Source organism: Candoia aspera, chromosome 6, assembly GCF_035149785.1.
Source record: "Candoia aspera isolate rCanAsp1 chromosome 6, rCanAsp1.hap2, whole genome shotgun sequence".
Lineage (NCBI taxonomy): Eukaryota > Metazoa > Chordata > Lepidosauria > Squamata > Boidae > Candoia > Candoia aspera.
This window is the reverse complement of record NC_086158.1, coordinates 69,680,730-69,706,099: the sequence shown is the minus strand read 5'-3', so window position 1 is coordinate 69,706,099 and position 25,370 is coordinate 69,680,730. Positions and strand designations below refer to the sequence as shown.

Genomic DNA, 25,370 nt, shown 5'->3' with positions numbered 1-25,370 from the left:
GAGTGTTCGTTATGCAGAGTGAGTTGTCTTGGCAAAATTCTATCAGCCTATGTCCTGCTTCGTTTTGTTCTCCCAGGCCATGCTTACCTGTAATTCCAGGTGTCATTTGACTGCCCACCTTAGCATTCCAGTCTCCTGTGATGAAAATAACATCTCTTTTAGGCGTGTTGTCCAGTAGGTGCTGCAGATCCTCATAGAACTGCTCTACTTCAGCTTCTTCAGCATCTGTGGTTGGGGCGTATATTTGGATCACTGTGATGTTAGATGGCTTGCCCTGAATTCGAATTGAGATCATTCTGTTGTTTTTTGGATTGTATCCAAGCACTGCTTTAGCCACTTTACTATTAATTATGAAGGCTACTCCATTTCTTCTGTGGTCCTCTTGTCCATAGTAGTAGATCTGGTGGTCATTTGATGTGAAGTGGCCCATTCCAGTCCATTTCAGTTCGCTGATGCCCAAAATGTCAATCTTTAATCTTGACATCTCACCAATAACCACATCCAATTTGCCCTGGCTCATAGATCTTACATTCCAGGTTCCGATGGTGTGTTGATCCTTAGAACATCGGATTCGCCGTTCACCACCAGCACCGTCGGCCGCTAACCGTCCTTTCAGCTTTGAGCTAGCTGCGTCATCACGTCTGGGGCTAGTTGAGCTCATCCTCTGTTCCTCCCCAGTAGCATTTTGACCATCTTCCGACCTGGGGGTCTCATCTTCCGATGGTATACCGACATATCTCTGGTTGTACTGATCCATTGAGTTTTCACAGCAAGAATACTGGGGTCGGTTGCCATTACCTTCCCCAGGGATCGCATTTAGTCTGGCCTCTCTGTCATGACCTTCCTGTCTTGGGTGGCCCTTCACGGTTTAGCTCATGGCATCATTGAGGTGCTCAAGCTCCAGCACCACGACAAGGTAACGATCCTTTGCTGTATGTATGTATGTATGTATGTATGTATGTATGTATGTATATATATATATATATATATATATAAACATAAGCTCTAAACCAGTGTTTCTCAAATTTGGCAACTTTAAGATGTGTGGACTCCAACTCCCAAAATTCCTCAGCCAGCTGGCTGGGGAATTCTGGGAGTTGGAGTCCACACATCTTAAAGTTGCCAGGTTTGAGAAACACTGCTCTAAACCGTAAGTTCTAAAATAGGCTCATAGTTTAAAAAACAGCCTTCCAAACTCTTTTCACAATCCACCCACAAATCCTGAGCCTGTCCACTTTGCATCTTTACCCTGTCTTTGAACCTCTGATTTCTGAAATATGTTGAATGTGGTGACAGATCATCGAAATGTTGCCCACCTCAGATCTAGCTCATTATTTCTGGCAAGAAATGGCATCCATTCCCTAGGATTTCAGGCAGAAATCTTCATTTAGAGATGCCACAGACTGAATCTGTCTTCTTGTGTGTGATGAAATTCATTGATTGTTCTTGGAAATGTTTGTCTCTTTCTCTTATTCTGTCTCAGCTACCTTACAGAATGGCTAAGAAGACAAAATAATGTAACTAACTGTCTCTTACCATTCGCTGGCTCAGACTCTTAGAAGCTGTAGTTCAGCGACATCTGAAATACCATTGGTTCTGCATCCTGGCAAGGATATACTGAATACCATGGCTGGAAATTCATCAGAAACATAATTATTGGTTTGGAACTATTTTTTTTCTATTTGCAAAAGGCTGTTTTGGTAATGTTCTTGAAGTAAGCAGGAATAAAAGCTTATTTTCATTTTTTATTTATATCTCACAGTTTGCCTAGACAAAACTCACACAGAATTTTGATTCTGCTTGGCGTAACTTCTATTATTTATGTATAGTACTAATTCCAGGTGAGCCATCCATTTTGTAACGATTGCCTAAACCCAAATACTCAGTCTCACAAGCTCGGGCTTAAAGATAACTGATTTATTAAAGGAATAGTATGCAAATACAGAGAAAGCTGAGAATGAGCAAAAGCGCGCCAAATACAAACTTAAAAGCCTTGCTTGTAAGCAGGTCCCGCCCCGTCGCCCGTCAGGACGCTCCCCGTCCCAGGTGCTGGAAGCCGTCAGACGCGCCTGGGAAAGTAACCTTGAACAGGAGCGCAAACCCAAACATGCATTCCAAGCCCTCAAAACAATGGAGGGCGAAGGAATGGAAAAACCCCGGGTGAAGGAACACGGAATAGAAAATGACATGTGAAACGTTACAATGTTAACCAGACATTAGAATGAGAACATGACATATTGCCCCCCCAAAAGAAACTAGGGAGCCGGCTTGTCAGGATAGGCAGAGTGAAATTGGTCTACGAGACGAGGAGAATGCATGTCTGGAGCAGCAACCCATTCGGGATGAGGGAAATGTTTCCAGCGGACTAGGTATTGTAAAGCAGAGCGCTGGCGTCGGGAGTCGAGGATAGATGTCACCTCGAAGTGTTGCTGGTTGTCAATCATGAGGGGAGGTGGAGGAGTGGGTTGTGGATGCCAACGGTCCGACGACAGGCAGGGCTTGAGTAAGCTACAATGGAAAACAGGATGTAAACGTTTAAGGTTGTGAGGCAAATCAAGTTTAAACGTAACAGGGTTGAGCTGAGCAATAATTGGAAAAGGACCGACAAATTTAGGACCAAGTTTCTTAGAGGGTTGTGGGGACTTGATAAACTTAGTTGATAAGTAGACTTTATCCCCGACCGCAAAGGATGGTTCTGGGGAACGCTTTGCATCGGCATGGCGTTTATAGGTAGCCTGGGCATGGCGGAGAGCGAGTAGAATATTTGACCATGAGTCTTTGAGAGAGTCTGCCCAGTCAGTGAGGGTGGCTGGTAGCGGTTGAGGATGAGGAAGTTCAGGAATCGGAACAAAGTCACGTCCAAAAACTGTTTTAAAGGGAACTTGACCAGTGGTTTGATGAATGGCATTGTTGTAAGCGACCTCAGCAAATGGGAGTAGATCGACCCAGTTGTCTTGCTGGTAGTTAACAAAAGCTCTGAGGTATTGTTCCAATGTAGAATTAACCGCCTCTGTAGATCCGTCCGTTTCCGGATGCCAGGCGGTAGAAAGTGACTGTTTCGTACCCAAAAGTTTCAAAAACGCCCGCCAAAATTGTGACGTAAATTGTGTGCCTCTGTCACTCACCAAACGGGCGGGGATACCGTGGAGGCGGTACACGTGGATAAGGAAGAGGCGTGCCAGTTGTTGTGCGGTGGGGATAGAAGCGCATGGGATAAAGTGAGCTTGTTTGGAGAAAAAGTCTTTGACGACCCAAATGACAGTTTTGCGTTGACTAGGGGGTAAATCAACGATAAAGTCCATGGAGATATCCTGCCAAGGGACAGATGGAGTGGCAACGGGTTGAAGGAGACCTTGGGGCTTGCCTGGTTTGCGCTTTATTGCCGCACATACAGGGCACGCAGTGACATACTCTTTCAAGTCTTTGAGTAAAGTTGGCCACCAGAATTGGCGGCGAACGAGGTGCAAAGTTTTTAAGTAGCCAAAATGTCCAGCTAGCTTGTCATCGTGGCAGCGCTGGAGTATGGTTTTTCGCATTGCTTCGGGTACATAGAGACGATCGTTGCGCCAGGCAAGATCATCGGTGAAAGTTAAAATGTGTCTATTGGTTTGTAACCAAGTATCTGTTTCAAGGTGGGAGAGCAACTGTTGTTGCAAATCGGAGGGAATTGACAAGGGCGGCGGGCGGCTGGAAGGCAGAGCGGCTGGAGGCGGAGTTGATTGCGCTCGGGTCTGGCTGCGAGTCACTGCTGCCAAACTTAATTGTTTGTCGGTCCAGACGGTACCTTGGACCGTTGGCCCTGGGCCAGCATCTTGGGGTCTGCGCGAGAGTGCATCAGCTAAAAAATTTTTCTTGCCTGGTATAAATTTAAGAGTGAAGTCAAAGCGGTTGAAAAACTCCGCCCAGCGCAGCTGTTTGGGACTGAGTTTCCGACTGGTGCTTAAAGCTTCCAGGTTTTTATGGTCAGTCCAGACTTCAAAAGGGTTTGAAGTGCCTTCCAATAGGTGTCGCCATGTCTCTAAAGCTATTTTTACAGCAAAAGCCTCTTTTTCCCAAACATGCCATCTTCTCTCTGTTTCCGTGAATTTGCGAGAGAGGTAGGCACAGGGTTTTAAAGCGCCAGATTGGTCAGATTGTAATAGAATTGCTCCTATGGAAAAATCAGAAGCATCGACTTGTACAACGAAGGGTTTAGAGGGGTTTGGATGCTGTAAAATTGGTTCTGTGGTAAAGATTTGTTTGAGCGCTTCGAACGCTTGCTGACAGGCTGGAGTCCATTTAAGGAGCGCGCCTGGGTTCTTTGAACGTCGCGTATCCCCCTGTCCTTTAGTTTTTAACAGTTCAGTAAGGGGGAGGGCGATTTCCGCAAAATTTTGGGCGAATGCCCGATAGAAATTAGAGAATCCAAGGAAACTCTGTAATTGTCTCCTGGTACGGGGAGGTTCCCATGCCACGATGGCTTCTACTTTTGCAGGGTCCATTTCAATGCCCTGAGCTGAAATCCGGTACCCTAGGTAATCAATTTGCGACTGATGAAAGGCACATTTTGACAGTTTTGCGTACAACTCTGCTTTTTTCAATTTAGCCAGTACCTGACGCACCAAGTGGATATGTTCTGACATGGTTTCAGTATAAATCAATACATCATCCAAGTATACCAGTACCCCCTTAAATAGGTGGTCATGCAAGACCTCATTGATCAGTTGCATAAAAACTCCAGGTGCCCCAGATAAACCGAATGGTAGGACTTTATATTGGAAAGCCCCAAGAGGACAGTTGAACGCTGTTTTCCACTCATCCCCTTCCCTTATGCGAATGCGAAAGTAGGCTTCTCTCAAATCCAGTTTTGAAAAAATTTTGCCTCTGGCCAGATGTGATAACATATCTTTGATCAGGGGCAAAGGATATTTATTTAATATTGAGACCGCATTGAGCCCGCGAAAATCGGTACAAAGCCTTAATGACCCATCCTTTTTTGGCCGGAATAGGACAGGAGCTCCGACCGGGGAATTTGCCGGCTCAATGAAACCCCTAGCCAGATTTTTGTCAATGAACTCCCTTAGCGTGGTAAGCTCTTTGGGAGACATGGGGTATATTTTTGGGTGAGGCAATTTTACATTTGGTAAAAACTCAATGGCACAGTCCGTTTTTCGGTGGGGTGGCAAGCGATCCGCTTCCTTTTCCCCAAATACTTCAGCAAAATCTTGGTACTGATTGGGTAGTCCCTCAAGAGGTTGAAGCGTTTGCACAGTGGTATACGCAACCCCTCCACCCTCCATGTCCTCCAGTAGGTCTTTTTCGGGTACTTTGTAAAATCCATCTGCAAACGTCACAGTTCTATGCAGCCAGTTGATAAAAGGGTTTTGTTGCACAAACCAAGGCATCCCCAAGATTACCAGAGGACCCCCCACTGGAGCTACCACAAATGGCAGCTTTTCCTGATGGGAGCCCATCTGCAAGGCGACCAGTCCCGTGGAAAGATTGACTGCTTTCCCTCCCGCCATAGTTCCATCCAATTGGGTGAAAATCATGGGTCTTGGCAACGGGAACGTGGGCAGTTCCAGAGCCGCTACGACATCAGGGTGCATCAGGGAACGGGAGCAACCCGAGTCTAGCATGGCCCACACTTCCACCGTTTTGGTTTTTGAGCTCAGTTTAACTTTAACAGTCAGTGTGGGGAAGTTTCCACTCACCGAATCATGGTTACGCCCGGTTTCTTCCACCTGCCCTAGGGCGCCCTTCAGGGCAGGTGGTAGGCTTTTCCCGCCGGCTGCTCGAATTGCAACTCTTCCTCCTCTTCTCCGAAGGGAAGGTCTGGGGGGTCCAGTTCCGCGAGGGCTGCCTTCAGTTTTCGCGGTGGAGCAGGAGCAGGTGTCTTTACCGTGGGTTTCGTCTGTCGTTCCTCTGGACGGCGTCTTGGGCACGACGTGGCTCGATGTCCTTCTTTCCCACATCTGAGGCACTGACCCTTGGAGAACCGTTGCTCCCTCTCTTCTTCCCAGGTTTTTGGTTTGGGGCGGCTGGCAAGTCCAGATGTGCGCGCTCCTCTAGCGAGACGTGTTTGTCTAAGCTCTTTGGTATGGGCATAGGTTCGTAGGGCATTTTCTGCGCTGCCCGCCAACTGAATCCACCCATATAGCGTTTTAGGATCATCTCTGCCCAGAGCCCATCGAAGGATTTCGGGTTCAAGCCCCTGCTTGAACAATTCGATGATTGTTGGCTCAGACCAGTCTTCCACTTTTCCTGCCAAAGCTTTAAACTCCAACGCATATTTGGCAACTGGGAGGGACCCTTGGTAGAGTTTCCGCAGGTCATTTTTTGCCGTTTCTTGAGCTAGGGGGTCTTCGAAATGCTCTTTAAGTGCCCACAAAAATTCATCGAAGTCCTCTAACTCAGTTGCCTCAGCTTGGCATAGTTGCACATACCAATCCGCTGCCTTTCCTCTCAGCTTGTTGGCAATGAAATTGACCTTGCCATGTTCAGACCGAAAATTTCGACCCCAATCTTCTATATAGTGTTTGGCATTAGTAATAAAGAAGGAGAGCGTTGTGGGATCCCCATCGAACTTCACTCCAAAGGGTGGGAAGGTTCTTGCCGGCTCAGCTGGCTGTGGCGGTGCCGCGAATGTCAGCGTGCGCCGAGCCCCCATGGTTGGTCGATCCCTAGGAGGTCTTGCCTCTCGCTCCCCCCCTTGACGGGCTGATCGAGACTTGCTTCTCCCCCGGGTCGACATGGTACTATGCCTGGGGTACTGTGACGGCTCTTCCTCCCAATCCTCCAGGATGGGCTCTGCCTCTCTGGGTAGATCCTCTTTGGGTAGATCCTTAAGGATCGTCACTATTAACTCCATTTTATCCTCTAATGCCCTCATTCGGGCCGGAGTGACTGGCTCCTCCGAGGGTTGGTTGGTTACCACCACCCTCGGTGACAAGGGGACTTCGTGCTCCCAGGTCAATTGTGGAGACCCCCTCCCCTGTGTTCTTTCCATAACGGTTCTATGATCACTCCTGAGACTCTCCTGCATGGATATCAGCAGCTCGTCCAATTGGATATCTCGCAACTCCCGACGTGCTGCTCTTTGCGCTCTCGAAGTTAGCACTGGCCGGCTTTTGGCCGCCTCCCGCTCTTCTTCGCTTCCCTCACTTGCGCGAAGTTGAGGTTCTGTCATCGCTAGCGTTCCCTCTTATCCAATGATTGGATGGGGCTAGCGGAAAATGGATGAAATGATTCTCAGCTTTATGTAACGATTGCCTAAACCCAAATACTCAGTCTCACAAGCTCGGGCTTAAAGATAACTGATTTATTAAAGGAATAGTATGCAAATACAGAGAAAGCTGAGAATGAGCAAAAGCGCGCCAAATACAAACTTAAAAGCCTTGCTTGTAAGCAGGTCCCGCCCCGTCGCCCGTCAGGACGCTCCCCGTCCCAGGTGCTGGAAGCCGTCAGACGCGCCTGGGAAAGTAACCTTGAACAGGAGCGCAAACCCAAACATGCATTCCAAGCCCTCAAAACAATGGAGGGCGAAGGAATGGAAAAACCCCGGGTGAAGGAACACGGAATAGAAAATGACATGTGAAACGTTACAATGTTAACCAGACATTAGAATGAGAACATGACAGAAGTGCATTTCCTTTTGGTGGTATTAGTTAAAATTGGGTATTAATTGGAATAGCATGAGAACTGGAATGATTTAATTCTTCTATTGTTGTTAGTAGTTGGGGCAAGAAGCTTTGCAAAAATTGATCTAATGCATCAATTAATCCCATACCTAGACCAGAAGGCTCTTAAGATAGTCACTCATGTTGACATTTTATTGGTATTCTTTGGCTTTCTCAGTTATCCAGCATGCATCAACAGTAATGTCTCTTGTTCCTCGGCCTCAAATCTGCTTTGGACAGTCATAAGCACAATTTTGCTAGCATGTTAAATTAAGGATATTATATGCTTGTTTGTACATGCTGTTAAGTCTTCTGTTTTGGTATTGATATGTAGACTGACCTCTTCCAATCTGTTGGCCCCTGTGTCATTCTCCAGATTTGCTGGCATGGTTTGATTAGAACCTTTACTGATTCTTCTTCTGTTGCTTGTTATATTACATCAATTTCTGTAGCATTCCAACTTGGTAATGACTGGAATGCTGATCTAACTTCATCTTCTAGTATTAAAAGTTCCCGTAATCTTCTAAAGTATCTTGGATGTTAACATCTCTACTGTACAGTATTTTAGTATATTCCTTCCATCTTTGTTTGAACTTCTCTGAATCAATTATTATCCATTGGCATCCTTTAGAATACCGGTTTGAGGCTGGAATGTCCTGAGTTTGGAGATCTTTTGGAAGACTTTCCTGGTTTTTCCATTCTGTTTTCACCTTCAAACACTGTCTTTACGGATGTTATTATAATACTGCTTCTTATCTCTTCTAACTGCTCTCTGAAATTCTTTGTTAGATTCATTCCTGAGATCTTTATTTTTCTTGGCTTTGGCTTCTTTCTCTTCTTGGCAATTTGCACCAATTTTTCTGACATCCAGTTTGCTTTCTTCTGTTTTGGTCTTCAGCAATCTCTTTTCACATTCATCTTTAATGAGTACTTATACTATCATTCTACAGTTCCTCTAGTGCTCTATCAGTGGGGTTCAGGACTTGATGTTCTTCTTGAAAGTGGTAGATGTATGCTCAAAGTCATATTGTGGAAACTGACTGCTTTCTTCTTCCATTTTAGCTTGACTTGGGAACTTGCACATGAGCAGTTTATGGTGGGTTCACAGTCAGCCCTTGGCCACATCTTTGCTGTTATAACTGACCAGTTCTTCCTCCATGTACCAATATTAGAGTCAACTTGATTTTTACATACTCTATCTGGTGATGTCCACGTATATAGGCATTGTTTTGGTTGTTTGAAGACTGTGCTAGCTATGAAGAAATCATGGGATTAGCAGAAACTGATAAATCATTCTTCTGCTTTACTTCTGCTTCCTAGGCCATACAGTCCAACTACATTTTCCTCATATTTTCTGCTTTGGCATTCCAGTCTCCAACCACAAGTAGCACATCTTGTTTGCATGTTCTGTTGATTTCAGACTGAATTGACTATAAAACTCATCAACTTTCTTTTCTGCTGCATCAAAAGTTGGAGCATAAACTTTGATAACTGTCATATTAAAGCATCTGCAAAGTCTAATAGTTATTATTCAGTCATTGTAACATTATAACCCAGTACTGTTCTTACTATATCCTTCCTGAATATGAAAGCAGTGTCATTCCTTGTTTGTTTTTCATATTGTGAGTAGTAAACATGATCTTTTGATGAAAGTGTCCAGTATCATGTGTAGTCAATTCATTTCATCTTTCACTATGTTGAGATTTCTCATATTTATGCTTCTTACATTCCATGTTCTTACTGTAATTGTCTTTGCAGTTTCAGATTTTCTTTTCCTGTATGGCAGCAACAGCAACAAGATGCATCATAAAGACCATTAGTACTCTGAAAGATCCTCAGCTCTTCCTCAGTAGCATATTAAGCCCCATCTTGCCTGAAGGCCCATCATCAATATACATCATCATCCTCATACCTCTACAATCACTTTATATTGTCTATCCATGTGGTTTTATTTGTAAAATACACAAGCGGATTACCATTGCCTTCTCCACGCAATGAATGATGCCCTTGCCATTGTCACTAAAATGATCATCCACCTCCAGCATCTTCATAAATTGCTGCTTGCTTTAGCAGCTGGAGCAACCTTCCTCCTTGGGTGACCCTGCTGGGAGTATATACTATTGGCATACACTCCCAGTATTCTTTGCTCAAATGGCTGGGGAAACAGCCAGGTCTTCAGTGCCTTACAAAAGTCTAACGGGGTTGGGGCCATCCAAACCTCTGGGGGGATGCTGTTCCACAAGGCAGGTGCTGCCACTGAGAAGGCACAACTCTGGGATCCAACAAGATGACAATGTTTAATAGAAGGAACCGAGAGCATTCTCTCTCTCCTAGATCTGGGTGGGGCAGGCAGTGTAATAGGAGAAAGGTGGTCCTGCAAGCAGCCTGGCCCTGTGTCATGGAGGGCTTTATAGGTGATGACCAGCATCTTGAGTTGCACTTGGAAGCCTACTGGGAGCCAGGACAGCTCATGGAGTAGTGGTGTTACACGGGCATAACAAGAAACGCCAAAAACTGGCTGTGCCAGTGTGTCCTGGACCAGCTACAACCTCCAAGGGCTCTCAAGGGCAGCCCCATATACAGTACATTACAGAAATCCAAACAGAAGGTGACTATGGCATGAGTCACCATGAGAAAGACTTCCCAGTCCAGGAATGGGCACTGTTGGTGCACAAGACAAGCCTGTGCCAAAGCTCCCCTGGCAACAGCTGTTTTGTCTTACAGGTTTCGAACAATTGAATGGTAATCAAAAGTTGACCAAGACACTATATATTTATTTTCATTTGCAATGCTTATATATTTCTTTCCTTCTTCTCCATCTATGACCCTGGCAGCCTTTGGAGGTCACAGAGCCATTGATACTGTTCCCTGGAATTCGGGAGATATCATCCAGACAAGGAACTGCCAAGCTACCTTTGTATCTATATACTTCCTCAACAAAGCAGCCTTGATTTTTTTTCCTTACAGGTATTGGCAGAACTGAAACAGCCACCTTCCCTATTTAGTCTTCACAGGTGCCTGTCTAGCTTTCATCTATGGCTGGGTTCCCCTGCTGTTAGGAAAGCTTCTTAACAATGGAAGCTTCACCACAGCTTCTTCTTTACAAAACCAACTTACCCTTTCTGTTATGGATCAGGCATATTTATTGTGGTTTTATTACTTCAAAGTACATCTAAAACTTAATATATTAACATAAAATAAAAGTCAAACAAATGAAGTCTTAATCAGTAAAAATGATTAATAAACCCAAGAACATCAGATTCAAGATGAATATAAAGCTTTGTAACCAAACCACAGATAAAGCATCTAAAGCTGCTGCTGGTAGTGTGCCATTTCCTGAGGTGAGAAGGGCAGAGGCTATAAAGCAATATTTTTCAACTATGGTACCCAGTCTTTGGAAAAGTCTTCTGAAGTTGGACTGACCCTCTTAATAATGGCGTTCTAGAAGTTAGCAAGTCTGCACCCTTTCAGATTTTTTTCTTTTTATAGCACAGAGGTTCCATTTTTTCCCCCTTATAGTGGATGGTTTTATTGTATTATAAGTCACCAGGTGTTGGAATAATTTGCAGGCTTACAAATTTAATCAGTCAATAAACAGACAACACTAGGCTGCTTCAATGCAGTCTTAACATCAGACTTACAAAATTGGTCTAAGCTAATGCCAGGAAGAAAGTGGAAACACTTATCAACATAATGAGAACCCTGTTTAAAAATTTAGCTTTTATCAACTTGATTGATTTGTGCCATTCTTTAAATAATTTTATAATATTTTTGTTCTAATATTTTTCATCAAAGAATGATGGAAAAAATTGCAAAGGTCTTCAGTTTTATTCAGCCTGCAGTGACAAAGATTTATTTTCTAATCTACAAGAAATATAGAAGGCATTAATTGAAACTAGGCAAGATTTCATCCGTTTCTAAAATTAAACGTATCCATTTTAAATTAATAAGCCTCTGGGCCTGGAATATTTTAAAGTGAATTATATTTGAGGGTTCGTACTGGTTAAGAGATACAAAATTGTTCTTCAACATTTACCTGTTTATGTAACTCTCTAGGGGAAATGATATCTGAATAGTCACATTTATATGTTAAGTATGCTATATTTTGATATCAGATTTTTCCTAAAGTGGATTATGGGCCAATTGTTTCAGATAAGACAGTTTTGATAAGTGATACTCTGACATACACTAATTTAATTATTAAGAAAAGAGATAAGGACTCCTTCAAGTCAAGCTTAACTACATGAGTATATCTGTGAAGTTTTTCAGAGCAATTTGTCATTGCCTTCTTCGGGGATGTCTAACCTATAGCCTTTCAGTTTTCTGATGGCTTTCCATCCAAGTAGTAGCTGGGTCTAACATTCCTTAGCCTTTTCAAGTTCAGTCAAGGTCAGCAAGATGAAACCATCTTGGCCTTTGAGATACACAGCCAAACAGATATACACACTACGTTATATAATTTAATTCTTAATAATTAAATTAGTGTATGTCAGAGTATCACTTATCAAAACTGTCTTATCTGAAACTATTGGCCCATAATCCACTTTAGGAAAAATCTGATATCAAAATATAGCATACTTAACATAGAAACATAAGGCAATTTGTTTTGAAAACACTTGCAAGTTCCTAGAACATTTACTAAGTGAATGTTTCTAAGGAAATGAAGTGAAAAATGTCCTTCCTTCCTTCCTTCCTTCCTTCCTTCCTTCCTTCCTTCCTTCCTTCCTTCCTTCCTTCCTATTTATATCTCACACACTTTATTACAAAAAATCTCAAAATGATGTGAAGCAAAACAAAAACAAAACATATGAACAAGTAATATAAAATGGCTATAAAAAGGCAGAAGATGAAGGGTAAAATTAGCTCATAAAATCAGTTAAACATCTAGAGGCAATAAAAAGAGTTTTAATACTTGAAAACATTAAAGGAAAACTTCCAAAGGAAAGTAAATAAAAAATAAGATAGTCATGGAGAAAATCTATCGATGTGGTCACTAGGAGTTGAAAATGACTTGATGACACATAATCAATAAATAAAAGTATTAAAACCAATCAAGGGGTTTTGGTGTTATTTAGCAGACAAGCACTAAAAGTCCTTCTAATGGTGTGTACCCTTGCACACTGGCATGTGTGGAGGGCTGGATCAAAGCCTTCTCCCCATAATCTCTACTGTTATATCTTCCCACAGTCTGGGATTGATGGGGGCTGAGTCTTTTTGGTCAATACTGCCACCATTATTGAGCAAATTTCTTTTACTTTTTTCTTACTTTTACTCAAGAAGAGGTGAGTGGAAACATCCATCCATCCATCCATACATGCATACATTTATTTATTTATTTATTTTCTATCCCACCTTTATTATTTTTTATAAATAACTCAAGGTGGGGAACATACCTAATACTCCTTCCTCCTCCTATTTTCCCCACAACAACAACCCTGTGAGGTGAGTTGGGCTAAGAGAGAGTGACTGGCCCAAGGTCACCCAGCCAGCTTTCAGGCCTAACGCGTGAAACATCCTGTCTGCTTTCAGCTTTCTTGCCTTTTTGTAGCTAACAGAATGGCCAGGATGCATAAAGGCTAAATTCCTTATTTCTTCCTTCAAAAGAAGGCATGCATTGTTGATTATGTAGATTTACAAAGAGCTATTGGAGAATTGAATGAGGAAAAGGAGAAAGCAAAATCAGGAACCCAGCAGGCTTTACTCACAGCTAACCTTCCAGGCACAAATCCATATCCAGACACACACACACCATGCAGGTAGCACAGAATAAAACTAAGGATAGAAAGAAGAAATTCAGATACGGTACATCTATAATAAAAAGAGCAAAAGGATGTTAATGTACATCAAGCACTACATTTCCCTAGATGGATATTCCTGATTCCCCAACCCTGGCTGGGGTGTGTTTCTTCCCTGATGAGAACCAGACTGGGAAACCAGTTGTCTCCCTTTGAAGGAAAGCAAAAACCAACCAACTGACCAACCATATCCAAAGGTAAAATGAAGTGGCTCCCTCCCCTTTTAAAAGCTCACTTGAGAGAGTGAGAATCTTTTTTACTCTTGATTGGTTTCTCAGTATTTGAATTTCTCAGTCTTTGTTGGACACTATCCACCAGTCTAGAACAGTGTATCTCAACCTCAGGAACGTTAAGCCGCGTGGACTTCAACTCCCAGAATTTCCCAGCCAGCATGGGGAATTCTGGGAGTTGAAGTCCACGTGGCTTAACGTTCCTGACACTGATCTAGATTGGTAGATTTAGTTGTGATAAATCAACTCTTTCATATCAGAACCTCTTTAGAAATTTTCTCTCCCTTTCCAAAAAGTTTCTTTTGACTAGTAAGCCCCTTCGTCTCTGAAGATGGGAAACACCCTGAAGGTTTTCCAAGTGGCATAATTAAACTTCCTTGCTTTTGAGCAGCTGTTCAAAACTGTTGAAACCAAACTGTGGATAGGCTGAATTGCTGTTCCATTATACACTAATATATAATCCATAGTTGTGTGCTAGACAGAAGGGAAAAAATTGTTCTGTTTTCCCTGTAGATTTGAAACGTATAACTTGCTTGCAGAAATCATTAGTCCATTTTCTCATCCTACCCACAACAACAGACTTAATGGAAAGGCCCGCATTCAGCCATCTTCTAAAGAAATACTTCAAGTATACCAAATTGTTTTGACAGGTGTATGTCTTATATGTGCTCACTCCTGCACATTGCACATGTTATACATTTATGTGTGCATGGAGAAAAAAAAATGCATAACTGTCCTTTGCACACATGAGATTTTAGATTAGAAAGTATTTAAAGAAAATTCCTAATTGTTGGTGAATTGATAATATTGCTCCGATCTTTATCTTTGTGCTGGCAGACTGGCTTACAAAGCGATAACAGAGTCAACACACAGGAGAAAAAAATTAGGGATGCCTAATGCCTAATTTTGATTTTGGAGGAGATTCTCATTCAATTACTATCCCACAGGTTATAACATACTGAATTTGGTCTGGGCCCTGCCTTTTCTATGAATTGCTGGAATTACTATTTAAAGTAAAGCGCAGTCTTTTTATTAAAGAAGCCACCTGTATATGAAACATATACTTCCATGAAATTAGACCGTATAAATAAGGTTTACTAGTTCTCTTCAAGGTAAACCTTGACCCATTTGGGGAGAGAGGCGGTAATATAAATCTAATAAATAAAATAAATAAAAATAAATAAACCTGTGGATTATTTGAAATCAAAGACTATTTTCAACAGAAAGGAGAAACCCCCCCCTCAAAGGGCTTTGTTTGAGGATTGAAAGTAAGCTGATCCTTCTCAGAGGCTATATATCATCTTTCATAGGCCCTATCATGCTGCATAGGTGCAAGTTTATGACTGGAGTTGACCTCCCATACTATTTTTATTCACTACTACATCATAAGATTATTCAGAGTGATATTTAGTAACTTTTGTGAAGATGTTGAAGTCGTAAAATTTCTAGTAAAATCACCATGGCCAGCCATCTATTGAAGGTGTGGCTTAAGGTCTGTTTAGGAGCAATTCTGAGAACTCCTGAGTCATGTTACTATGACTCAAAGCCTATATATTCATTTAATGCAGGATCCAGCAAGAGTTCTCTGAATGCTAAGCATGCATTCTTTTGTTTTGCCTCCATTGACAAATCAAAAAAGGCTTCTTAGCATAACTAAGTCCTTCATAGTAGAATCCAGTATAAAATCCATATGCTTATCTATACATATGGCCTGACTATTAACCATGTTCTCTGTATACGTATGTATATATGGTAGTACATGAATGATTAGTATGCATGTGAACTTCAGTACCTTAAATCTCTTACCATGGCAGTCCTGTTAAAATGGCACACTTAAGATTTAATTCCATTGCAGTATAGTTTCTTCATTCAACTTAATAGTTTTGATAAAACTGATGCAAAACACTTAGTTGCTAGTAGAGGAAACTTTAAAATTAATACTTCACTGATTTGCCAATCATACAGCCTGATTCATACTAATGAACTGAATTAAATAGCAGATGTCTAAATTTAGCATGAGTTTAAGAAAAGGTAAAGCAAGCCAGAATCATCATCTGTGGTTAATGTGGTTAGGTATTAAAATTTTATAACTGTAAGCACAGTATATTCACAGTTTAGTCTCTAGTAGGGAATTAGCAATAAAACAGTGCCATTTGATGGGACTATGAATTTAGCCGAGTTACTAAAATAGAGCGTTGCAAGTATGGAAAATTGGGATGGGGAGAAGCCTAAGAAATTCAGATGCAGAAAAAAAACAGCATGATACAATTTAAGCACATGCATTGTATTAGTATAATCCTGTATGTTTTATAATGTACGTATATGCAAGACCCATGTAATTTCCAAGAATAATTTATGTACTTTTCAAATGGAATAGAACAGTTATTACATAATCATTCTGCTGTAAGAGATCCCTTCATAAAGATAGGATTTTTACCTTTATGATTGTTGGATAGCTCAGCTCTTCTTTATGATTTATGCAGCTTTTATAGAAACTATGAATACATGGGCTGCTAAAAATGCCATGCATTTGTCCTTAGCTTCTCCTCAGCCAAGATGCTTGTTTCTGTCAAACAAAAAAGTATTGCATAATCTATCCAATTATCTAGTCTAGTTTACAAAGCCACTTATATCAGTGGTCCTCATTATGTTTTGTGGAACTTCCATGGCATCACCTTGATCCAGGCCCCTGGCTTTGCTGTATTCTGCTCTCCAGTAAGTAGACTGCCTTGTTTAATTTCAGGATGCACCTAATGTGCAAGAGAACATATTCATCAATCTGCTATCTCTGAAAGTGACAGTCCAGTTTGCTGATTGTGAACTTATTCTTATTTTATAGCTGGGGACACGTGGCTCGCCAAATGTTGACTTCCTTTCCAACAGCCATAGCCACCTTAACGGTAATGGACAGTGGGAGTTTTAATTCACTGACATCCTTATGTCCATGGTTCAGAACAGATGATTTATGCTAAATATGTATAGAACTGAAAAGTCTTACTATTTTTAAACTGGATCAATATCCTTAAAGTATTCAGTATGTATGTATGTATGTATGTATGTTTCGAGGTTGTCAAGTGCAAAAAATGTCTTTTCACTATTATTTTGAGCATAGGCTTCTCTTGCTACAGGTGAGCCATTAAATAAGTAGGCAAGGAAAATGTACAGATGGGACAGGTGCAAGTCCATATTGTTTGGATGGGCTAAAACCCTTGATTTTACTGCAAAAAGGGAAGGCCCAATCCAGCCACTGGGATTGCTCTAACTCCGTTCAGGATCATTTCAGTAGATGTGCTTTTTGCCCATTACCCATCGATGAATCAGGCATTTTACTGATTAGATATCTATTGAGGAGCCTTTACCAAGAAACGTGACTGCATTATTTTTCATTTTAGTGAGCTGCCATCAACGTTCTAATGATGCTGTGCATTTAACATACATGTAATACAGTATACAGTTACAGTACATACGTCCTATGGTCCTACGCTACACCACAGATTTCTCTGCAATCCCTTGAGAATTATATAAGTTTTAGCATTAATGAATTATACTGTCATGCATTATAAAATTGTCACTACACTAATTCTTATTGGAACAAATGATTTCTTTCCCCTATCTAATAACTGATAGCTGAATGACTCGCGAAGATTAGAAACTGCAAAGCCATATTTCACATAGAAATATGTTATAATTGTTATAGAAGTTTTCTGATAGGATCTTCAGTTGGCAGATCCTTGCCTCTAGATGTGAATATTTCACATTCCTTGGCCACACCAATCTTGTGGCATGCTCAATTCTAGGTAAACCTAACTTTTAACTTTCTCCTAAAATCTCTCTGACATTTTCTTTATTTGTAACTCTTCAAATTCTACCTTGCTGCATGGAGACTAATTTCATGGGAAAAATAACAAAAATACTAGCAGCGCTGAGTCATCAGGAAAGAAAAATTATTAGGAACAGCCAGGATATTGCAAAGTAGTGTGGAAGCTTTTGAGTTCTTTAGAACTTTGCATCAAAGAGAATGCTACAAAAAGTGAGAGATGAAGAAGAAAACAATATACAAATTAGCTTTGTAGTTCATACTCAATCTCAAAATGGGGTTTATAGACAGAATGGATTTGCCAGAGATATAATCAGAGTCAGGGATCATCTAGTCTTCAGGTACAAAGGGAAAGGATCCTCCAGCTTTGAAAACAAAAAGATTATTAAACCCCAGTCTGTTTCTCACCAGAAATGCAGAGGCACCTGGCTTGGCAGAAAACAACAAAAAAGAAACACAGTTGTTTTGTATTAGCAAAACCAGGCTGTTTCATTAGATATGGAATCAGGCTAAATAAAATAGTATTACTTAGAAGCATTTGGTCTCTGGAAATGTACAGTCCTTCTCTGGGATATTGAAAACTTTCTGTTTTCTGAGGGCAAAAGAAATCAATTGTATTGCAAAGCACACCAAAGGCAATTGTCTGAAAGCTATTTTGTTTGGAGGGAGAAGCCATTTGCTTTTAGAAGCATTTTTATAAAATCCCAGAAAATATAAAGCATGTGCTAATGTACAAATCATGAAAAAACACAACAACTTTGCAAGAAGGAATGTTTATAGAGCCTGGTAAAACATATTAGAAGGTTGTCCAACTGTGAAATGATGCGTGCCAAATTTAAACAGTTATATTTTTTCTTGTTTTCTGCTATCCAGTATTGAAAATGGTAAAATAATATTAAAGATGCAAATATACAAATGCAGAGAGATATGAAGAATGAGATGGATTTTAATAAGTATTTTACAAAACAATTATAAAAAATAAATCTTAAACATAAAAAGATAGCTTCGTTGTTGAATGGCAGGAACTACTGGAGGAAGCTAATGACAAGAGGTATTTTAAGGACCTGAGTCTGAGAAGTTAAAATAGAGATTTTTAGATCTTACTGCTATATTAAAGACAAGCAAATCACTAGGTCTAGATGCTATCCATCTAGGGCTTCTAAATGAACTCAGATATGAAATTGCCACTCTTCTGAAAATATGTGTGACATGCCAGGACTCTGAAGTGGTTATTCGACTCATCTTATTTTTTCTCTGTGGCTATGTTTCAGCCATTTCAGAAGTTTTCTGTTTATGTTCACCATGAATAAGCACATCCCCCCACATCTTCTGGGGAAATCCTCATCAGTTTAATTAGTGAAGGAAGGAATCTCCTTAATTTAATTATTATATACAGAAATATGGGAACAGTAGCAATCAAAGCCATTTGTTCTCTTGGTGACACCACAAACCTTTTCCAGCTGGACTGCCTTAAGTAGAATGAAATGTACAGAAAATCAAAAAGTCCTGAGGCAGGATATTCTGAGAAATGGGAAGCAAGCATGATAGGGCCAAATACATGTGAACAGAAAGCCAGCACAGTTGAACACTTTCATTGTTGTAGCGGTGAATGTAAATATGGGTGAACTGATTGCCTTTGAGCAACTCTGTTGGAGGTGCGTGATAGCAGCGGGTGGTGCCTAAGCCAAGCTTAGCTCTCTACCTCAACTGAGTTTTTTTTTTAATTTACCCCTCCCTTTAATTAAAAAAAAATTAAGAAGGCAGCATGTTGGAAATCAAAGCCCCATCTTTCAACATTGTCTATTTTTAAAATTGTTTCTAGAAAGCAAAGCTAAGGGCTTTGGTTCAAAGTGTGTTCATCTCCTTCCAAAAGGACAAAAAAAGAGCAGGGAGGTCCTATGAGAGTGTTGTCCCCCATGGCAGCCATTTTGTGAATTGTTAAGTCCTGTCAGTCGGCTTTTTCCATGATATCCTTAAAATTCCAAATATGCCTATCAGATGGAAAAGGACCCACTGGGGATATTTCATCTTCTCTATGTAAGAGGATGCTTACATACAAACTATTCAAGCAATAGAGAGAAGTAACAACATGTATTGTTTTTCACAAAGAACTACAAAATATGCCATAGAATAGTCTAAAACAGTGTTTCTTAACCTTTTGTCTCTCAGGGTCGCCTTCCCACTTTTAAAAATTATGGATGACCCCAAAAGACTTTTTGTTTGTATGGGTTATATTTATCAATATTTACCATATTAAAAATTAAGATTGTATGATGAGATTTTAATATTGTATTCTTTTTCAACATAGGCTGACAAATAGTTTTGATTTTGCAGACCCCTGAGTGGGTCCTAGGGCCATACTTTAAGAGACACTGGCCTAAAACATCCTTTTGCACTCCTATAAAACTGCTTGGAGCATGGAGGCCTTCTGAACAGATATAGGGAGGATTCCATGAAGAAGAAAAACAGGGTTCCATTTTGTTGAGCAATGCTGTTTGCATTCGTAGATGGACACCATTGGATATGTAACCCCATCATTTCACGTTTGTGTTCTGCTTTTGTAATTATACAACCCAGCTGCATTCCATTTCATTTGTATTTTTCAGAATACTTTTTTCAGACAAATTATTGTCAAGTTGAATGCCTTTTTGTATTATAATGGATTGTTGCTGTCAAAATGATGTCATACTGAAGACACTTCAGTGGGTGAAAATGGTTCGTTTTGAATAGGCAACAGCTGTCATTTTGTTAAGACTGTGTGTCATGAAATTCTATCCATACTTATACATGACTTGGCTGTTGCAAATCATACCCAACAATAAGATGGTTGAGGTATTATGGAAAGACAATGTTCTTTGTCATTGGATGATAGATAGATAGATAGATAGATAGATAGATAGATAGATAGATAGATAGATAGATAGATAGATAGATATAAAGAAATGTGTGTTGTACCCAGCAGCTTTGGGCTCTGCCTTTGGAACCATCAGGTCTTTTGTAGAAATGTATTGTCATTTTTAGAAATGCCATGCATTCAACATAAAAAGCAATAGGAAGTCACTGTGAGAATGAGAAGGGGATCAGCTTGCTTTTGAATTCGGTGTAGCCCAATACCTCCTGAACTCACCAGGTTGGGGAAGATTGCTTTAAAGCAGGGTGCCCCAAAAAGAGCAATATTGACCCTCAAGGGTCGATGGGACTATTCATTATTGTTGTTAGTGTTGGTATCCATAGTACTATTAGTTAAAATAGTATTTTTAAAATTAGTTCATTATAGTAAGCATCTGGAGGTTAATGAACAACCTGAAACTTCATGAAAGGGTCAATGAGCTGAAGAGTTTGGGGACCCGTACTTTAAAGCATCACTTATACCAGCTATACCCAATAAGATGCCTTGTAAATCTACTGCAGTGTAACTTCCAGGATTTCCAGACTGTACAGGTTAACTGAGGCATCTGCTGGGGTGTGTAAAAATGGGGGCAAGGCTTTGATCATGTCATAGTAGCCACTTCCTTGAATTTTGTTGAGCCCCCATGGACACTGCTGAAGGTCATGCTGGCTGAAAATTGTGGATAGTTTACATACACCAAATCAACCCACCTAGGCCATTCTTCAAAGTAGCATCAATCATTGTTCTGATATTCTGGTCACAAAGCTGTGTAGTCCCTTCCCAACAATCTATTTCCAATTTGCTATTTTTTCCCCACAGCTTCTCTTGGGAATACAAAGATTTCCTATGTATCTCCATGCCAAGTTTCTTGTTAACTGGAGATTTAGTTTAAGATTTACTGTCCTCAATCGGTAGATCTATTATGTTCCTTTAATGCATATATTTATCTTCATAGTTTGCGACCATCCTTATTGATCCTTGTTCGTTTTAAGCTTGTATCTACCTTATACTTGCCATTGAAATGATATACAGGCATCATCTCAAATCCTCTGTCAGAGTAATAATGATATTCTCTTCTACTAATAGACAACTAATTGTGTGGATCTTTATATAGGAAAACAAAAACCTCCACCCCACCCAGTAACTTGAATGAATTAATACACACACACATATATGCATACACATGGAAAAAAGATGTGAGAGAAAACCAAACAAGGTAGGGATGAGGGAAATAAAATAGAGGATTCTTGTATAGATGGTCAGCTGGAATTCTGAATACTTACACTTCAAACATTTGCTTGTGGAGCTGTTGAGTGATTTTGTCTTAGCCGTTGTGTGAATAGGAGTCAGCAAGTAAGCTATGGCTTACTATAGAGCAGCAGATCACAATCTGAAAGCACTGTTTGTTGTTGGCTTGATGATTGCTACCATGGCTTAGTGTGTTGTCTGAGCGAGGACAAATAATTTGCTTATAGTTTCTTGGCTATTCCCTGGGTTGTTTCTACACCCCAACCCCCAAACCTGTAATCCAGCCTTTCTAAACTTTTTGACACTGGAGGAACCTTTGGAATATTTTTCAGGCCTTGGGGAAGCTCTGCACATTCAGGCTCAAATGTAGGCCAGAAGTTACAAAATTATTATATTCATTTCATGTGTATGCCTGAATATATGCATTAACACTGTTATTAAACTAAAAATAAAGTATGAAACTGCCTCTTTAATGTGGAGTTGCCCAAATTTGAAATAATCTTTTAAATAAATTTTGATTTCTAGTGGAATCCTAGGGTTCCACGGAACCCTGGTTGAGAAACCCTGCTCTAATCATGTCATGGGGTGACAAGAATGACTAAAAATGGGAGGGGATAATTGGCAAAACAAGCTACAATAAGTATATTTATTTGCAGCCCACCCATATAACCCACCCCATATTCAGTGGCTTACATCTCATAAAACCCTCAGATATACAATAAGACCCTCAAATAATAGCCATAGCAAGCCTTTTCTGAAGTGCCCACCCCTCCCCTGATTTGGAGCACCCTTCGCCTGGAGGTGTACCAGGCACCCTCTATATGGGCTTCCACAGAGCTGTCAAAGTGGTTCCATTTCAAGAGGCTGCCCATCACTGATTATTGATGCTTTGAGTGGCCATCTTTTCTTTTGTTCCTGATGCTGGCTAATATTTATTGATTTTAACCATGTCCACTATCCTGTTTTGGGAAGTGAGTAGTGCAGTAATGCTTGTAAATGATTAAGGTGTATGTCACCTCACTCAAATAGTTGCCTTCATTTATTTGCACCCTCTGTTCTGAAGGTTCTATAGAAAAGGGCTGTCTTCATAAACTTCTATAATGTTACTAGGGAAGGAGCTGTTGGAACCTGGGGGGCCAAGCCATTACAGAGCAAAGTCCTACAACCAAGAAGGCCCTCCCTCCTTAGCATCTCATGCAGGAAATTCCAACATCCTGTCTTGGCTCATGTATAACAGGCAGGCAGATTCTATCTGGAGCAGTCAGCTTCAAAGGAAATGAGTACCAAACTATGAAAGGACTTATTGATAAAAAATCGGCAAGTTGAATTGGACCCCCAAGCCCAGATTCTTTGCTCATATGCAAGACTAATTCTGGATTGTCTTTGGCCTATGCAAAGTACTGTGGCTGAAATAAACAGTGGCTTATTGTGGTACATTAACGAATGTTAGTTTGAGACACTTCCAATAAAATGTCTCAGATATTCTCAATGTACGCAGAAAATCTCGACTAAATTAATCCAAATGTAAGATATCTGTCATTTAACATCAAGTTCTAATTGAAATGAGATTATTTTATTGATTTCTCATAACATTTAAACCAGGATTCTGGAAGGAAAAATATTTGTATATTGTTGGTATAGATTTTTATTTAGCTAGATAAATGAATGATATAGCATCTCATATTATGATTACTTTTTAAAGATTGTGGCCATTATCCTAACAGTAATCATTTTTACTTGCTTTGTCTGCATATGTAGGCCACTTTAAAAATAATTAAAGTGATATATTAACTCACTTTCCTTCCTCCATTATTTTCCATTATAACTCTGGTATTAGCTAGGAGCAAAAGTTCAAAGGGAGCCATAAATCAAAGGAACAGATGCCAGTGGCCTGTTCTCAAACTGTTGGTTTCCTCCTAGCAGTAGTAACAATTACATAGACTGCTGTGTACTTTAAAAAATTCCGCTGCCTCCTTGCAAACAAAAAGCAGATTTTGAAATATTGAAGATAGGTAGTTTTAGTATGACTACCCATCTGGGCTGCAAGAGACCAGACAACCACTAGATGGAAGGTAAGGGATACAGAAAACTAATTCTTTACAACCATCCAGTGGTCATCTGGATTTTTGCAGCTCAGTTCAGGTAGCCCTAACTGAACCTTCTCCTGCTGACTAGAGATTTTGGGGGCACATTATATTTCACAGGCATGAGCCCTACTAATTTTTATGATAGGAAAACATCTGCTTTTAAATGCACAGGTATCCCACTCTTACATTTTGGACTTAGGACCTTTGCTGATTTCTGGTTAAAATGACCTTTCTAGATTTGGGGCAATTGTCAGGGTAAAAGTGGGTGAGTATATTTTTGTAGCTCTTCTATCGGTCCAGTGTTGCTTCCCGTTATTTCTTCTATTTGCATTCTTCCTCCAAGAAGATACAAACTGTATTGATTCATTTCCAGACTGAGATTCAGGAGACTGTTGTATAAAGATGACACCCTCTAAGCTCCTTTGTGAAAAGGCCCACCAGTTGGGCAGTTCACAGGAAGGTAGTTAAAAAGAACATAAGTTTGTGCACTTATTACTTTTGGGATATATTGGTTTTAGACAGGAAATAGTTCAATTGCTGGAATTCTTGTAACTTCATCCTTTTTATCTCAATAAATCTTGCTAAAGAAGACCCTCCATGATACTCATGCCTGGAAAGGAATTACTTTTGGTTGTGGGCAGATACCAAAGAGCCTTATGCAGAGAACATCACAAGATTAGTGATGCACTGCATGTATGTTGTGGGAGAAGGCAAAGAGACAGCCTTCTGTATATACGCAAGTTCTACTCTCTGATTGTATCATTTTAAAACTGTGGATAGCCTGTACATCTACAGCAACTCTTTCTCCCCTTCCCCCCAGTGTACATACCTCTTCAAAGCATAGCTGGCAAGACTAAATCAGGGAACCCCACAACCTTTTCATGCAATTATAGATTACATGAGAGAGAAGGCCCAAATGCAGCTAATTAAATGAGAAGCATGAAGCCATTGTTTCAAAATATCTTACCACAGTAGCTGTTTCCTATGTCATTGCCATACTTCTATAACATACATTGACAGAGGAATTAGAAGAAATGACAGATTTTGTTTTGTTTTGTTTTTATAGTGAACTTTGATCACTTCCAGATTCTTCGAGCAATTGGAAAAGGAAGCTTTGGCAAGGTAAGGAAATACTGCAGTTGGAATTGGATGGTGATCAAGTGCCACACAGTGAAGAAAGAAAGAAAATAGTCTTGCTTCTGTTAGAATGCGTGGGTGTTTCTTATCCTAATTCTCTGATAATTGGACTTTGTGTAAACATGCAGAGGGTTGCATTCCATAGCATGAAATCTTTATAGATGTCCTACAGATTAAAATAAAGAGTTGGTATCTTTTGGCTTTGACAGTATTATCATCTGATCCTTTCGAGCAAAATTCCACTATATTTATATATATTTTAAAAAGGTTCATTCAGAAAAAATATGTAGATTGGAACATTTTGATTTGACAAGCTTTTCTCTTTTCCTACTAGTATATTTGAAATATGTATTTTACTCATTTCTTAATCTCCAAATAATAAAGATTAAGGTAAGAGTGTCTTAGAATCAGCTGAGTCTCAGCCTGTTATCCAGTGACTCATAGAATCTGTTAGGCTGCTATGTGTGAGTCGTTATTTCCATTATGATGTGCAACCTTTGTATTCAGT

The 25,370-nt window shown here is 40.3% G+C and overlaps 1 protein-coding gene across 1 annotated transcript in view; it reads left to right on the top strand.

The window, feature by feature from the left end:
- The window catches only part of STK32C (serine/threonine kinase 32C), a 214,384-nt gene that overhangs the window by 116,260 nt on the left and 72,754 nt on the right, over nt 1–25,370 (top strand). The window contains exon 2 of the mRNA XM_063307362.1: nt 24,792–24,847. Within this exon, the coding sequence (XP_063163432.1) occupies nt 24,792–24,847 (56 nt within the window). The remainder of the gene's footprint in view (nt 1–24,791; nt 24,848–25,370) is intronic.